General features: G+C 42.9%; 1 protein-coding gene across 2 annotated transcripts in view; it reads right to left on the bottom strand.

The window, feature by feature from the left end:
- Positions 1–4236: 4236 nt before the first annotated feature.
- sema4c (sema domain, immunoglobulin domain (Ig), transmembrane domain (TM) and short cytoplasmic domain, (semaphorin) 4C) overlaps positions 4237–15371 on the bottom strand; it is a 130043-nt gene continuing 118908 nt past the window's right edge. For both annotated transcript variants that reach the window (XM_032578339.1, XM_032578338.1), the window contains exons 13-17: positions 11586–11701; positions 10252–10409; positions 9356–9447; positions 6597–9118; positions 4237–4749 (exon numbers count right to left, since the gene is read on the bottom strand). In XM_032578339.1, the coding sequence (XP_032434230.1) occupies positions 8223–9118; positions 9356–9447; positions 10252–10409; positions 11586–11701 (1262 nt within the window). In that variant the 3' untranslated portion in view covers positions 4237–4749; positions 6597–8222. The remainder of the gene's footprint in view (positions 4750–6596; positions 9119–9355; positions 9448–10251; positions 10410–11585; positions 11702–15371) is intronic.

The following is a 15371-nucleotide window of genomic DNA, read 5'->3' as shown; positions in this document are numbered from 1 at the left end:
GTAAAACAAACTACAGAATTTTAAATGTAACTACAATTTCATTATGTGATTTTACCTGATAGCTTCAAAGGAGGTGCTGTAAGCCTCCCAACCCCCAAAGACAAACATGCAAACCCAAACAGGTGCACTTCTGGAAATCTCTGTAAACCCTATAAACACACACAAAGCGTCTGAAGCACACTCGAAGCTCCTTTTTGTGGGGTTTCAGAGTGTGTTCTGCAGCTGAGCACACTGAGATCAGATGCAGCAGTGAGCCCCTCTCCACAGCTGGGACTTTGACCACATGAAACGTGTGCCTTTCTGCTTCGACACCAGCCAGGGCTGTGCAAACGAACAGAAGCCTGATGAATAACTCAATAACCACATGAGCCTAAGCGGAGAATTTAAAAAAATGTAAAATGTTTATTTGACAGCTGTTGTTTCAAAACGTAAGATTGGAGGTTTGCTGCTTTGTTTGACTAGATTTCCCTTTTAACAGCGATTTAGGTGAAAACTGCTAAGCAGATTAACGAAAATAAAGGGGGAATTTTTATGGAACGAGTTCCCAACCCTTCACATTCGCAAATTATCTTTGTCCACGTGGGCTAAATTCTGAGGTAGCTCGGTTTAAAGCGAGTGAAAGAACTTTTACCATTTCATAACATATATATGCTAAGATCTAAGCCTTTGTAATGTCAAAGTCAAACTTCCAAAGCTCAAGTCTTTTACAGTTTCAAGCATGTTTTCTTCAGTTAACGTCTTTATTTATTTCCATTTTCTCATGAATTCCGGCCAGCTTCCCTACCCCCACAGCATGATGTTACCACCACTGTGTTTCAGTTAAAATGATGTTTCCAGGGTCCCTGCTTTTGTCGGCCAAAACAGTAGTTTTCTTCTTGCAGCTCTTCCACTGAATCCAATAGTTTTTGTTTGTTGGGTTCTAGATTCAATGCGTGACTCATGTTTGATGTGTATGGGCCTGTTGCACTTATTTTATTTGAGGTCTCAGACTAAAAATGGCGAAAACCTAAAGTAGTTTCCAACAATTTAACACTAACAGGAGATTTCTGGCTCTTGGAGCAGTCGCCACAGGCTCAATCTGTCCCCAGCATCTTCCTCTGTCACACCGACCCTCCATCATTGTTTTTTCCCTTTTCTGCCTGCCTGGCAGCTCCATATTCAACATCCTTTATCAAACACATCACCTATCTCTTTCTCGCACATGTTCAAACCATCTGAAACCTGCTTCTAAGACTTTGCCCAAAACAACTACTCTACCATAAAGCTGCAGTATGTAACTTTTATTTATTTATTTTTTAAAAAAAGAAATGTATATATATATATATATATATATATATTTGTTAAAACTGTCAACATGTCATTACAGTACAATATTAGACAGATAATCTGGGTAAAGATCAATCTCCTCCATGAGCTACTATTGCCGCTGTCTGAAAAAATGCATAGAAAACAACCAATCACGGCCAGGGGGAGGGTCTTAGCACTGTCAATCAATGCTGCTTAATGTGCTAAAGGCAGAGAAACAACTTACCCTGACAGGAAAACTGTTTATACGGCGTCATCGGTGGCCATGCTAACTAGCCTAGCATTAGCGCATCGAGCAGCGCGTCACTCTTCCGTCTCCAAACTTTTTACTCTCACAGAACTCTCTTCTTCATATTTTTGTGCGCTTCCTCTTGATTTAGATTGAGTTGTGTTGGAAATATTAGTTTAGTTATGCTAGTTTTAATTATGTTTAAACTTCAGCGCATGTTGAAATATTAGACGGATCACGATTGCTTTGAGTAGGCCTCAGTTTAGGTTAGATTTAGACTCATGGTTTAATCAATACATAACTTAACCAGTAGAACATTTTTATTAAATATAATGAGCACGATTTGATTAAAATTAGTCTAATCAGTAGTTTTCTTTATATTAGATTATAGTCTTAAGTATTTAAGTCGTATATTCATCTGAAAATGTTTTAGTTCATTATAAACCAAAAAAGTCGAAAACTAGTCAGGAAATATTGAAAGTAATAGATGGTTTAGTATTGAAACCGCTCATGTCTGTTTTATAAGGGTTTAAAGATATTATATGAAACGTGCTAATTTCTATAATCAATATCTGCTGTTTGATGCCCGGGGTCAGAGGAGAGGTCAGGAGAGCTCATCGAGGTTCAGGAACCAGTTTGGAATGAAAAATACGGTAGCTGATAAACTTTGGTCTCGCTTGAGTAAAATGTTTCTGTGTGAAATGAACACATCTATTGTTCGTACCCTGGGAAAGTGCGCAGGACAGCTTAGGCAGGGATGAATTCATCCCTTGGCCTTGGAAACACCTGCATGGTCTCTGGCGTGCAAACAGCAACACCTCATTACGATCTGTTTGAGTCCACCTCAAAACGGTACTTTAAAACGCATCAGACAGTAAAGAACCCGCCTTGATATAAAAGTAATCGAGCTAAAACAGCTGGTCAGATCACTGCGCTGGAACCGTCTCAACTGCCACACGCAGAGGCCTCCGAAGGCGATTCTTCGTATTTTTCTAAGGTAATTAATTTCTGCTTTGTGGCTAAGGTTTCTGATGACTATGTTGAGCTGATCTTATGCATTTGATTGTTTGAATAAAATTCTGGTTGATTGTGAAGCTGAACAGTGACTGTTGTCTTTGTGGTTTCACATTAACGGACCCGGGGAGACGAGAAAACAACGAGCAACAGGTGGAAAAGATCTCGTTTCTCAACAGTTGTCCTCCGCCTTCTGTGTCTCCCTCTTATTTAAAGCTAATATAAGTTTATCTGGACCTTTTGCAGTGAGCCAACAGTTTCACTTACTGTAGCTCTTCCTTTGTTTTTTAGTTTTGAGTCTACTCCTTCAATGACGCCTTATCCACATGTAAAATGACTGTTGGTCATAAATAAATAGCCATTCCCTCCATAACAAACACTCAAACTCCAAGTGTGTCTATTTTTTTATTTGTGTATTTATATACACATATAAAAAATAGGGACATATGTACAATGATAATAAATATTGACAAGTTTGTACAAGTGAAATAAGTTACTTAAGATATTTTAAAAACAAACTGAACAATAACAGGCAAGAAAAGGGGCAAAAATGATTCAAATAATAATATTAATGCAAGAACACAGCAGAACCTAAAGCCTCATGGGAGAAATAATCCAAACATTTACGAGCCGAGGAGCGGCACATTAAGAACGTTACACATGCATGTTTTTCAAGCTTCAGACCTGTCTTCTTTGTGTTTTTAAGTTTTCCAACATTACGTAGTGAAAATAAGCCTGATTTGTAAAAAATATAATGGAGAAATATTGAGACATTACCAAGTACCAGTGTAAAGAGCTCATTTATTCTTTAGCTTTTTTTTTTGCCACAAGAGATTTAAAAATAAAGTGAGCAGTTTGTTCATTTGCTTCAAGTCAGCAGCTTTGCATTCCGGTTTCAAGGGCTGAAAACGGTTTCCAATTTCAGCATTTCTTCACGTCGGGGAGATAAAAAAAAAAAGTATATATATATATACTTTGTGTGCATGTGTGTGTATATATATCTATATCTATATATATAGATATACAGTATATACAGTACAGACCAAAAGTTTGGACACACCTTTTAATCCAATGAGTTTCCTTTATTTTCATGACTATTGACATTGTAGATTCACACTGAAGGCATCAAAACTATGAATAACACATGTGGAAATATGCACTAAACAAAAAAGTGTAAAACATATGAAAATACCCCTTATATTCTAGTTTCTTCAAAGTAGCAACCTTTTGCTGTGATTACTGCTTTGCACACACTCTGCATTTTCTTGATGAGCTTCAAGAGGTAGTCACCTGAAATGGTTTTCACTTCATAGGTGCCCTGTCAGGTTAATAAGTGGGATTTCTTGCCTTATAAATAGTCATGAAAATAAAGAAAACCCATTGAATTAGAAAGGTGTGTCCAAACTTTTGGTCTGTACTGTATATATATACTGTATGCACGTATATGTTGGCCCAGGAGATCAGTACTGACTTGTAAACAGGAAACAAACAGCAGCTTCCTCAGTTTTCAGACACGTTTCGCCTTTCGCTTGAGGGGAAGTTTAGCCGCAGATAAAATATGCAGGAAGGTTGCTGACACCAGCTCAGCGCAGCAAAGCGGACGGATTGCTGAGACTTAAGATATCGATCTGGAATCAAATAAAACTTATTCAGGAATTTCGACAGGAACAAAAGCAACTGCAGTCTACTTTGGCGGGGGTTTTTTTTTTTTTTTTTTCCTTTTCTTTTCTTTCCGGAACGGTGAAGAGGCACAGAGAAAGTAAACATGTCAAAATACAGCCATGAATTTACTGTACAGCTCTTGAGGCGTGAAATTTTGCTGGTTTTTTTATTTATTTTTTTGTCTTTTTTTTTTTTTGTCAAGAGATCTTTAGTGTTTGCACAACATCAGAGCCTGGAAAAAAAAAAAAGAGTCCAAAAAGGGATGGAAATGTTTCACTTTTTGCACAGGGATGATCATTATCGAAGGTGTGCAGTCCACTTGCAGAGAAGATCATGCAACAGTAGAATGAAGTGCTGATGGCTGACGGCCTCCTCAGTCGTAGGGTTCTTTAGATTTTTTTTTTTTTTTTTGTCGCTCTGTACACAGTGGGAACAACACAAGGTACTTTACTTTCCGGCTCCTTCATGCGTTCCTCCGGTCTCCACAGGCACATCCACAAGAGATACACGATGAAACAAAAATAAATAAAAAGAAAACACTGCAAGGAAACAAACAACTGATGTTAGTATCAACAGGAAGCTGTACTTCAGTAGTTACAGTAGAGCCGTTTCTTGCAAAAGTATGCATACCCCTTGAACTTATAACATAACTTTTTTTTTTTTTTACATTGAACATGTATCGTTTCCTTTCCACGTCACAATTATGCTCTTAGAATTCAAATAAGACACGTTTGGAGTTTGTAAAGTGACAAAAAAAATGACTAGAAATTGACCAACGGAGCCGAGATGCCAGTGCATCCGGAAAGTCTTCACAGTTCTTCACTTCTTCCACATGTCATGTTGCAGCCTTGTACCAAATGATGTTCATCTGGTGAAACGGCCCAAAGACAAGTGAGCGAATCTTGTGGCATCGACAAAACACAAATCTTTTTTTTTCTCCACATTATTAATATTGAGGATTTGTGTGTAGAATTTTGAAGAAAGAGATTAATTTAGTAATAATCCACAATTAAATTTAGTACAATTTGGCTCAATTATTGCCATTAATTGAGAAATAAGTAAATTATTAGCAGGATAAATTAAAACGAACTCAATTATTTCCATTTGCGTGATTTATTGTTTTTCTCTTCTTTCTCTTTCTACCAAAGACTGGATGACTAAAGTCTTCAGTCTGGTGCTTCGGTCTCAACTAGACCTTTTTCGTTTTTTTTTTTTTTGAAAGAAAATTTTGTAACATTTCCAGAAACGTCATAATTCATTTTATTTAACGCTTCTGTTGTTTTGTTTGTTTATTGTGGGTATTTAAAATGTCTTCCAGGTTCAGTGTTAAATGTTGATTAGAATTTAAAGTTTGTTGATATTTGAGAATGTGCTCTTGCATTGTTAAGCAATTACAATTATATTACTTGAAAATATTCTCAAAACAACAATATTATCACAGTTAGTCCTGGGACAACTTATCGTCCTGCAGAATTTGTTATTGTGACAGGCCTTTTGGTGAAGATTTTTCTGAATGCACTGGAAACGTCCCACTTTAAGGCTGTTTTCACACCTGATAGTTCAGTTCAGTTCAATTGGAGACCAAAATTGCGACATTTGTTCCATTTTCAGCTGGTGCCGTTCACATTCACACTTTTCTTTGTCTTTGTAGCCATTTCTTTACTGTTTAATTTGTGTTTTTAATGTTGTAAGGTTTCCTTGGGTGTTTTGAAAGACGCTGACAAATAAAATGCATCATTATTATTGTTAAACCCTTGTTCCCCCCCCCTGTTGCCTGTGGTGGCGCTGCACCAAGAACTACTGAAGGAAATGGCATAAAAAACCTCTGAAGACAACGAAGAGCACAACTTCCTACTTCACAAAAAGTAAACAAAAACGCAATGGTCATGGTTTAGCGGTTGTACGATTTGTCTTTTGTCTTACCTAAAAGACTGCAGGGCATTCCTCCCGCTAGCACAAGACGTGCGTTTGTTTTGGTTGTATTTACCCAGAATGCACCGCCCTATGAGCTGCTTCCTGTTTTTGGAGCAGTCTCCGGTCTGGTGTGAATGCATTCAACTCAACTGAACTAAGGCCTAGGTTTTTAGATGGACCAAAGTTAACTCTGTTTTGGTTAGAGTTTGATTACGCGTCCACACTTGGGCCTAACAACGATATCACCGTTTATTGGAATAAGTTCTGTCATGAAATTTTGCTGTCATCGGGCCTATTCACACCTCTCCCAAGCGAACCAGAATCCGAACAAAGCGGCCCAAACAGAGTTGGTGTGACTGCACCCTAAAATTTCGAAAGCCATTTATTCTTTTCCAAAGAGGTCATTTGCTCTGGAAATCTTAGTAGCACTCAAAATCCTATTTTAAAAGAGAGAGAGAGAACAAAAAATTACCTTTCACTTCTTCGTGGCATCTTTCCGCCTGGGGCCAGTAGTTTATCAGCATGGCAGCAATCAGTCTGTCGGTCCATTTCCTCCATTTTAACACTGTGTGAGTTCTTGTAGTGTAGGTGTCCACAGTAGCCCCGGCTCAGTCTCTAGGCTTCGGTGAAGGGAAGTCGGGGGTTTGGGGTTCCATGGGCTCTACGGGTGCTTCACATTCGCTCTGTAGTCCTGGATGGCTGGGCTCCTTAACAATCAAAACAAGTGTGTGTTTGCATCCGGAGTGGTAGTCTCCTTCTTGGCAGTGCAAGTTGCCACCTTCTTCACAAAACACTGAGAAAAAGACAAAATAAAATAAAGCATTTCATGGGACATCCACAGCCGTCGCGACGATAAGGGTTCCACTACATTCTGTGCGCCGAACGTCTTCGCGTCGGCTTCGATTCGCAATTAACTCCGTGCGAGCAAAGCCTTTCTTTCTTCTCGAAAGACCGAAATGAGAGTTCAAAAAAGGTCCAAATCCAGACACCCGTCTGTCACACGCCGCCACTCGGATAAATGTCACACGGAGCGGAGTGGATCTGAAGGTCACCGTGCAGGACTGAGCGACAAGTAATGTCGTTCACAGAGGTGAGCCATTAGTCACTAGCAAACCGTTTGAACACTGCCGTGGTCCAGAAGTCAAACAAAACACCACGAAGAGAAAGAGAGACGGGAAACGTCTCAATTCAAACCGAGCGTCACATTAAATTAAATCGGAAGAAATCGAAGGAGTCCTCCAGCAGGAAAAGAATTAAAATCAAGCAGGAAAAAAGTCTTTAAAGATTGTCCTTCATCTTGAAACTCTCCTCACTTCCATCCCTCCGTCTCATTTCCTTTCTCTTTATTTTTTGTCTCCTTTCTGCCCCCCCCCCCACCCACCCCACACACACACAGCTCCTGCCACGGGGACATGATTGTCGTCTTGCTTGGAGATTTTTTTTTTTTTTTTGGATCACACTCTCACTCCTGGCTCACAAATACAAAAACGAAGAAAGACAGGCTTCCAGCTTTTTAAGTGCAGTAAGCAGTTACGTCTCAAGGGACACAAGCAGACACACACACACACACATCCACACACAAAATAATCCATATTTCCAGTTAGTCGGCCCTCGTTGTTAACTGGTCCCAGAACAGAGGCTGAGCTCAAAGGAAAAGAACGAGCTGTGCCCATGTGAGAGAATAAAATAACACCGTTTGTTGGGCGGGGGGGGGGGGTTCCATGCTTGAGGTGGGTCTCCTTTGCGTTCATCTTTTTTTCTTTTTTTTTTGGTCTTCTAAATACAAAATGTACACAAGTGGCAGTTGCACAGTGGAAGCAGAGACGGTCACAACCAAGACTCTGTGTTGCCTGAAACACAGCAACTGTTGGCAAACACAGTATACGGAGTGTGTGTGTGCTGAACATGCTGAGCGCTAATAGAAGTCTACGGAGAGCCAAACAGGCATTGGCAGAGTGAGACGAGAGAGAGCATGGGAGTGGACAGCGTGTCGCTAAAAGACAGAGAGAGAGCAGGCGTCCTCGGAAGGAGGCGAGGTAGCTTTGGTTGGATTTCTTGTTCCACCTCGGAGGGGAATAAAGACGGAGGAGAGAAAGGCCTAGACGGACGACTCCTCTGGGTTGGCGTCGGGCAGGACACTTCTCTGCTGTAGGGTGCGTCTCAGCTCCTCCTTGAAGGGACTGGAGTAGTCGTTCCCGCCCACACCCAGCCCTCCCAGCCCGCCGCCCCCAACGCCGGGCCCGCTAGCCCTCTCCTCCCCCGCTGTGCTCAGGTTGAGGCGGATGTAGCCGTTGCTACCTGAGCCTCGGATGTTGGTGAGGCTGAGCCGGCTTGGGGAGTGGATGGGCTGGCCGGGAATGGCGCTGGGCGACGCCGTGCTGCTGACGCTGCTGGGGCCCAGGGCGTGGCCGGGAACGATCTTCAGCGAGCCGTCCGAGTAGTAGTAGTTGGCGCCCGTCTCCCAGAAGCGGTCTTCGTCGCTCGGCATCTTGCTGGGCACGAAGGTGGGCGGCTCCTTGGGTAGGGTAATGGGGTAGACCAGGGTGCTCTCCAGAGGCTTCATGTCAGCACCCTTCCCTAATGCCAGCTTCAGCCTCCTGCGCAGGTAGAGAGCTGCCACCAGGAGGAGAAGGCACGCAGCTCCTAGGGTGATGACTAACACCCAGAAGAGCCCCATGCTGCTGTCCGGCGCCCGGGCTTCCATGAACACCGGGGCGCTGGCGACGACTGCCACCTGGTAGCGCTCTGTCTGAAACTTGACCCCTTGCTCCTCGGAGTAGCAGATGTAGCGGCCGGCTTGCATCTGGCCCGCTTCGGGGACGATGAGGGCTTTGAGGGTCCGGTCAAAGCGAGGTCCTCCTGCTTCCGGGTCGCCCAGCTGCAGCTCGCGGTCGTTGACCACCCAGAAGGGCTGGGCCAAGTTGGAGACGAGCTGGCAAGGCAGCACCATGTCGGACCCAACGACCACGGTTACGTTTCTCAATCGGGAGTGCTCTGCAGCGGAACGGAAGGGTTGGAGGGTGTAGGGAAGAAAAGACAGGAGACTGAGCTACAGGTCATCCATGATCAATCTGTGCTTAGGCAACTGTCTTCTGCTTGATTTCAATTTATTCCGCTTTATGTATTCACCAAGAGGATGTCAAGTCTAGTTTCCATCTTTAAGCTAACTTGCTCTTGCATTGACACTTAACTCTCACAAGGGGGCACCAGTGAGGCATAGCTCATACTCACCAGGACTGGGGATGGAGACAGGCTTATCAAACTTGGCTTTTCCACGGCTAAACCTATCCAGCATGAGGTCCTGGGAGAGGGAGGAGGTGGACCTGGAAACGAAACAGAAAAACGGCTCAAATTGGAGACCTGAGAGATATTTTGACACCTTGAAGGATAATTTGTGCAATATTGGATGCAAGAAATTACATAAAGTGACTAGAAAAAAAAAATGGTTTGAATTTGTCTTCAGCCTCTTTTACTTTGACACACCTAAATAATATCTAGATCAAACTCCCCACAGCGTAGGTTACAAAGGAGCCACAAGAAGTTGGATTTGAAATTTTTTGGTTTTTTTGGAAGAAGGCGATATGATCAGATGAGAGACTCTCCTTGAAAGATACTGGGTACAGTGACATGTTTTACTTAGCAATAAAAAGAAAGATGGTAAAAGTTAAAAAGCAGGAAACGGATTAAGCTAAATCCAATTAAATCCTGGAAAAAAAAAAAACTTTCAAAGGGTTTAAAGACTTGAGACTGGAGGTTCACATCCAAAGCAGGATGTGAACCTGCAGCTAATACTCGGGCGATAGCTGTAGCTGTGATTGGAGTAGAAAGTGGTTTTGTGTAGCATTGACTCAGCACTACTGAATACAAATGTGTGTCATACTTTTGCAGTTTTTATTCCAATTTAAAAGAACATTCTGCTATTTTCCTTCCATTTTATAATCATACACCACTTTTGTGTTGGTCTATCACCTAAAATCACCATAAATATTAAAACAAAAACAGTAGACCTGGTAGCTTAAGTTTTGGTTATACAGAATGTTCCAGAAACCCGTCCCTCAAGACGGCGACCGCAAGAATCGTTCGACACGAACCGAGCCAACAGGGGCGGAGAAAAGAACTCGTCTCACCCTCGGTGGAGGTCGATGCGGACGCAGGCCCGGCCCTCGTTGTCCCAAGCGCAGTAGGGGTCCCTGGCGAGCAGACAGTCTGGCTGAGACTGATAGCGGCTGCAGTTGGCCAAGGGCAGCTGGAGAACCTCGGAACGAGATCCGATGTACAAGTACTTCTACAAAGGGAAGCGAGAAAGGGCGAGGACAAAGAACGGGGCGGGGAGCCGGGCACAATCCAGAGGGAGAGATGAAGGAGAAGAGGAGAGATAAACACAGAGAGAAGATGGGAGAGTGACAGAGTTATGGGTTAGAGGAGATAATGGGATAATCGCTCTCAATTACAATAACATACACCCTCCTGCCCTCTTCCAATCCAATCTGGTTTGCGGCCCTTTCGCAGAAAGCCGTTATAAAATATGTCTGGCCGTGGCTAAGCCCGCATTAACGAGATAAGCAGTAGGCTTTGGAGACGAGAACACCCGGACCAAAGTCCATCGATTTAAGCGGCCGTAGAGAGACGTGTGCACCAGAGGTTCAGCTCCCCGTCAGGCTAAAGTCGTGGAATTACAGCGCTTATAACAGGGGAGTTTCAGCTTCATGAGGTGAGACCCGATATGAAACGGGGCTGATGAATACCCCCTCATTCAACATCCGCTGACAGACGATCCATAATCATAAGCGTCAGGCAGAAAAGGGTATTAACAGATCAACACAGACAGAGGAACAGCGCTGAAAAGGAATACAAATGAACTTGAGATGAGACAACAAAGAAGCCAATAGATCTCCAAAATTATACGACAATGTCCTGGGGGGGAAGAAGAAGATTCCAGAAGCAAAGCAGGAAGTAGTTTCTACTAGGACCGAAATGATCAATTGGATTAATCGTGATGAATTCACTATTGAAGTAATCGTCAACTAATTTAGTAATCAATTAATCGTGTATACTTCACTGTTAACTGAAGTATATATGTACTTTCTGTTAGTATACACACTAAAAAAAAAGACATTTAGCATTTAAGACACAAAAAAACCTTTTCAACATGGAGGGGAAAACAGGAAGCTCATAATGGCATAACTGCATAAAAGACCATGAACAGCTCCCTTTTCTTTTTTTTAAAATCAAAGTCATTTCTCCCTCGGTTTGTTGCGGTGAATCTGTATTTTCACGCACACACCCCGACAAATACCATGCCCCTTAGTTGTAAGGGGGCACCAACGTAGCCTACAATGGATGTGAAATGTTTCCACAACTGTTTTTATAGCAAAAAAAAAGAAAAAAGAAGAAAAAAAGAAAATATGTCACTTTTGTGTTTATGCCGCATCTGGAGCAGATCGTTGGTTGGCGTTCTTACCTTGGAGTGTGAGATGGTCAGGCTGTCCACGGGCTGGGCCGAGTCGAACAGCTGGATCTCCTCGATCACGTGGGCCTCGGAGCCCAGGATGAGCACCCTCTGGAGCCAGCCCTGAGCTGGAACGCAACAAGCAACAAACACTTAACTCTGCTCTGCTCAGGCAAGCAACTCATCCAACAAGAGCAGCTTCATCCAGGTCCCACGTAACGTCTGGCTGGACGTCGATAACAATGACATTTAAAGTTTAAAGTTGGAGACATGATGGAAGAGTATCGATTCACTAAGAACTTACTGCAGATGTTAACATCTGGTCAGGCTTTAAGTACAAGACCTGCGTGGTTTTGTATTCCTTCCTTCAATAGATGGAAGGAAGGAAGAAGGGAAGGAAGGAAAAGAAAGAAGGAAGAACAGAAAGACAGGAAAAACAAAGGAAGGAACGAGAGGAGAGAGGATGGAAGGAAGGCAAAAAGGAAGCAACGAAGGAAGGAAGAACAAAGGAAACAAAGAGGAAGGAAGCAAGGAAGAGTGGAAGAATAGAAAGGACAGAAGGAAAGAAAGAAGAAAGGAAATATGGAAGAAGGGAACAATAGAAGGAAGGAACATAGGACAGAAGAATAGAATGAAGGAAGGGAGAAAATATGAATGAAGGGGAGAAGAGAAGGAAGAAAGAAAGAATGGAAGGAAATAAGGAAGGATAAAAAAGGAGAGAAGGAAGAAGGAAAAATTATGAAAAATAGAAGGAAGCAATAAAACAGACAAGGAAGGAAGAACTTTGTGAAAGGAAGGATGAAGGGTCGTAAGAAAGGATGGATGTTAGAAAGACAATAAGAAAAAATAGAAGAGTGGAAAGGAGGGTGAAAGAAAGAAGAGAAGAAATGACACGGATGAAAAGACGGATTGAAATATGCAACGAAGTGTGGATTGGACAAAATAAGGCTGAAGGGGTTAATAAAAGAAAAGAGGGAAGGACACGGTGACAGAAGAAGGATGGAAAGAGTAGATGGAGGAAAGGATGGAAAAACCTCTGGATGGGTGGGCACATTATTTAGATATGAAAAGAGGTGTTTTCCTGAATGCATTATTATGGAACATTGGGAACACTGGGAACATTGGGACAGTGTGTGTTCACTGGTTCAACTGGGATTCTGCACAGTAAATTGACCCATGAATTTATACCAATCATATTAACTATTTATGATCAGTGGCTGCAGAGAGTTTTTATTTAAATATTCATGAAAGCTGAATAAATTCACACCTGAGACTCCAAAGGAGTTTGTTTAAATATTAATGATGAAATATGATCATGTGCAGGAAAAGAAAAAAATAAATCTCTGTTGTATTTTATGATCCTATATGAAGCTGCACTGTGAGCCTCGGGCTTTAACTGTTCCTTTTTGAGCCTAAATGATCTAAAAGCTCAGATTCCCATCACGTTTAAGACGTTTTTCTTTTCTTTCTGAAGCACAAGGTGAAGCTCTCGGCATTAATCATATTTGCTCGTCTTGTAAAAGGAGAAGCGCTGAAATAATTTAATGATGATAACTCTACCTGTTAAAAGTTTCTGGATTTTTTTAAAAAAGGGAGAAAACTGTGAAACATGTCGGTGATGATGAAGCGGAGAGCGCAGATGAGTTTTCTAAACTTTCCAGGCCAGTTGGGCTAAAAACGTACCAGCTGGAAAGTCCGGCTTCTTTTCGCAGCAAAAAACTATTTAAAGACGATTTTAAAAAAGATTAGCATTTCTGCTCGCTTTTAGCACCCTGGGGGACAGCGGCATCAGGGAAGCGCGGTGCGTGGGGAGCTGCTGCTCCAGGAGGGAGAGAAACCAGTTTAGATCCCCGGTGATGAAGATGGTCTCAGGCGCAGCTGGTGGGGTGACCTTGATGTCTGAGACGGTCTTAACGCTCTGAAATCCACCGTCTTGTGAGGTCCTGGTGATTAAAGGGGCAGTGCTGTGCCTTTTCCAGCCACAAAGTGAAATTTAAAGACGAATCAAAGCAACCATGTTACCTTCAGTTGTTATAAAAATGCTATAGATCTCAAATATGACTTAAAAGAAAAGTTAGCTGGCTAGCTAGCAAGAGTTTATTCATATTCACTTTATTATGGTAATTCAACAAGTTTACAAAAATGAAAACAAAACAAAATACAATTTTACAAATATTTGACCAAAAAAAGAAATAGGCTGAAGTCAAGGCTTATGCAAATTCATAGACTGAGCAGACAGCGCCTTGAGACACAGAATGTAATGAAGACCTCTGTGGGCGACTCAAACTTTTGCCTGACAGAAAAGTCTCAGTAAAAAAAATTAACTAAATGGAATATAAGACATTAAATTGTCCTGCAATGAGGAAATCTAAAATCGGTGATTTACGTATTTAAGTCTAACTTGCACGGTTTAAATTAATTTAAGGCATTTTAAGGCCTTAATGAATTTAAAACTTTTTAAGGATGCGCGGACACCCTGCAGGTGTGTCCTGATGGAGGGAATAAAATTATAACGTGCCCTAAAGCGAAAAAAAAAGGCGGTTTTACTTGCTAAGAATGTCAGGCAAAAACATAAGAACCTAACTCGTCAGCGCCAGGGAGGCTAGAGAGGAGCGAAACACACGCACGTTCAGGCACGTGCAGAGGGCGGGCGAAGGGAGCTTGGGCCCCTGCCCCTCCAAAGGTCTCTGAACGGCCCTGCGTACGTTCATGTAGAGGCGCAGAAAGCAGCAGGCGCATCATCATGCAACGTCAGCTAATCCCTCAATCCCGCAGAAAAACCGTCTCTACAGTCTCTCCCTGTTTCTCTCTTCACATCAGCTGTCAGCACGCTGCGGCTAATAACTAATCAAGCCGGGAGCCCGACCGGCACTCTGAGCGTCTGCCTGGGGCCCCTTCTGGGTTTGTGCTGCGAGTTGGAAGAGCACGCGCAACGGGGTGTGTGTGCGTGTGGGTGTGTGTGGGTGTGGGTGTGTGTGTGTGTGTGTGTGGCACGTGTCTGTCCGGTTTGGCCTGCACTCCGTCGCTGTCTCACCGTCTCCGCCCACGCGCTGCTCTGAATGGCAAGCAGTTGCGTTTTAAATACCGGCGCTACTCAGCATGAGGAGTCTTGAGCGGACGAGCCGATTTCCGATCAGAGCCGCCAGCATATGGGGCCCTGTTCCTGCTGACCGGAGATATTAATTAAGCTGTGCATAGGTGAGACGTTTCCCTTGATGCGTGGAGGTGTCTCTCAGCATGCAAATGAAGGCCTTAATTGAAAGCCAGCTGAAGTCTGGCCATATGGCGTGTTGTTTGTGTGCCACCATGTCTAATTCCAGCGGCCGTCACCTGGCTGCTGCCACAGCCTGTGAGCTCTTACCTGTTTAACGGACACCGCGGAGTTCCCTCAACGCGCGCGCGCACACACGGACACGCACACACAGGTAAAATTCAAGCATGTTTAAGGTTCATTCTCAAACTGTTCCAGCACCACACTGTGGACATATTATCTTAGGGTGCATTCACACAAGCTCTGTTTAGTCCGCTTTTTGTTTGTCTGGGGAGGTGTGTTGTTTTGAGGCGGACCAAAAAAAACCCCAAAAACAAATTCTGGTCCTCCTAAAATCTTAGGAAGCTCAACGATATCGCAAGAAATTCTGGGTAATTACAACCAAAACAAATGAACTAGGCTTGGGCCAGCTCGAGAAATGGCTCATCTTCACAAACCTCCGGAATTGAAGAAAGTTACAAAAACTGTTCTCGCTTATGGCATAGAAATAATTTTGGGGTGGTGCTGTGGTGGCGCAGGGGCAAAGC

Source organism: Xiphophorus hellerii, chromosome 12 (genome assembly GCF_003331165.1).
Source record: "Xiphophorus hellerii strain 12219 chromosome 12, Xiphophorus_hellerii-4.1, whole genome shotgun sequence".
NCBI lineage: Eukaryota > Metazoa > Chordata > Actinopteri > Cyprinodontiformes > Poeciliidae > Xiphophorus > Xiphophorus hellerii.
The sequence above is the reverse complement of the archived record's forward strand: the minus strand, read 5'-3'. Positions and strand labels throughout refer to the sequence as shown.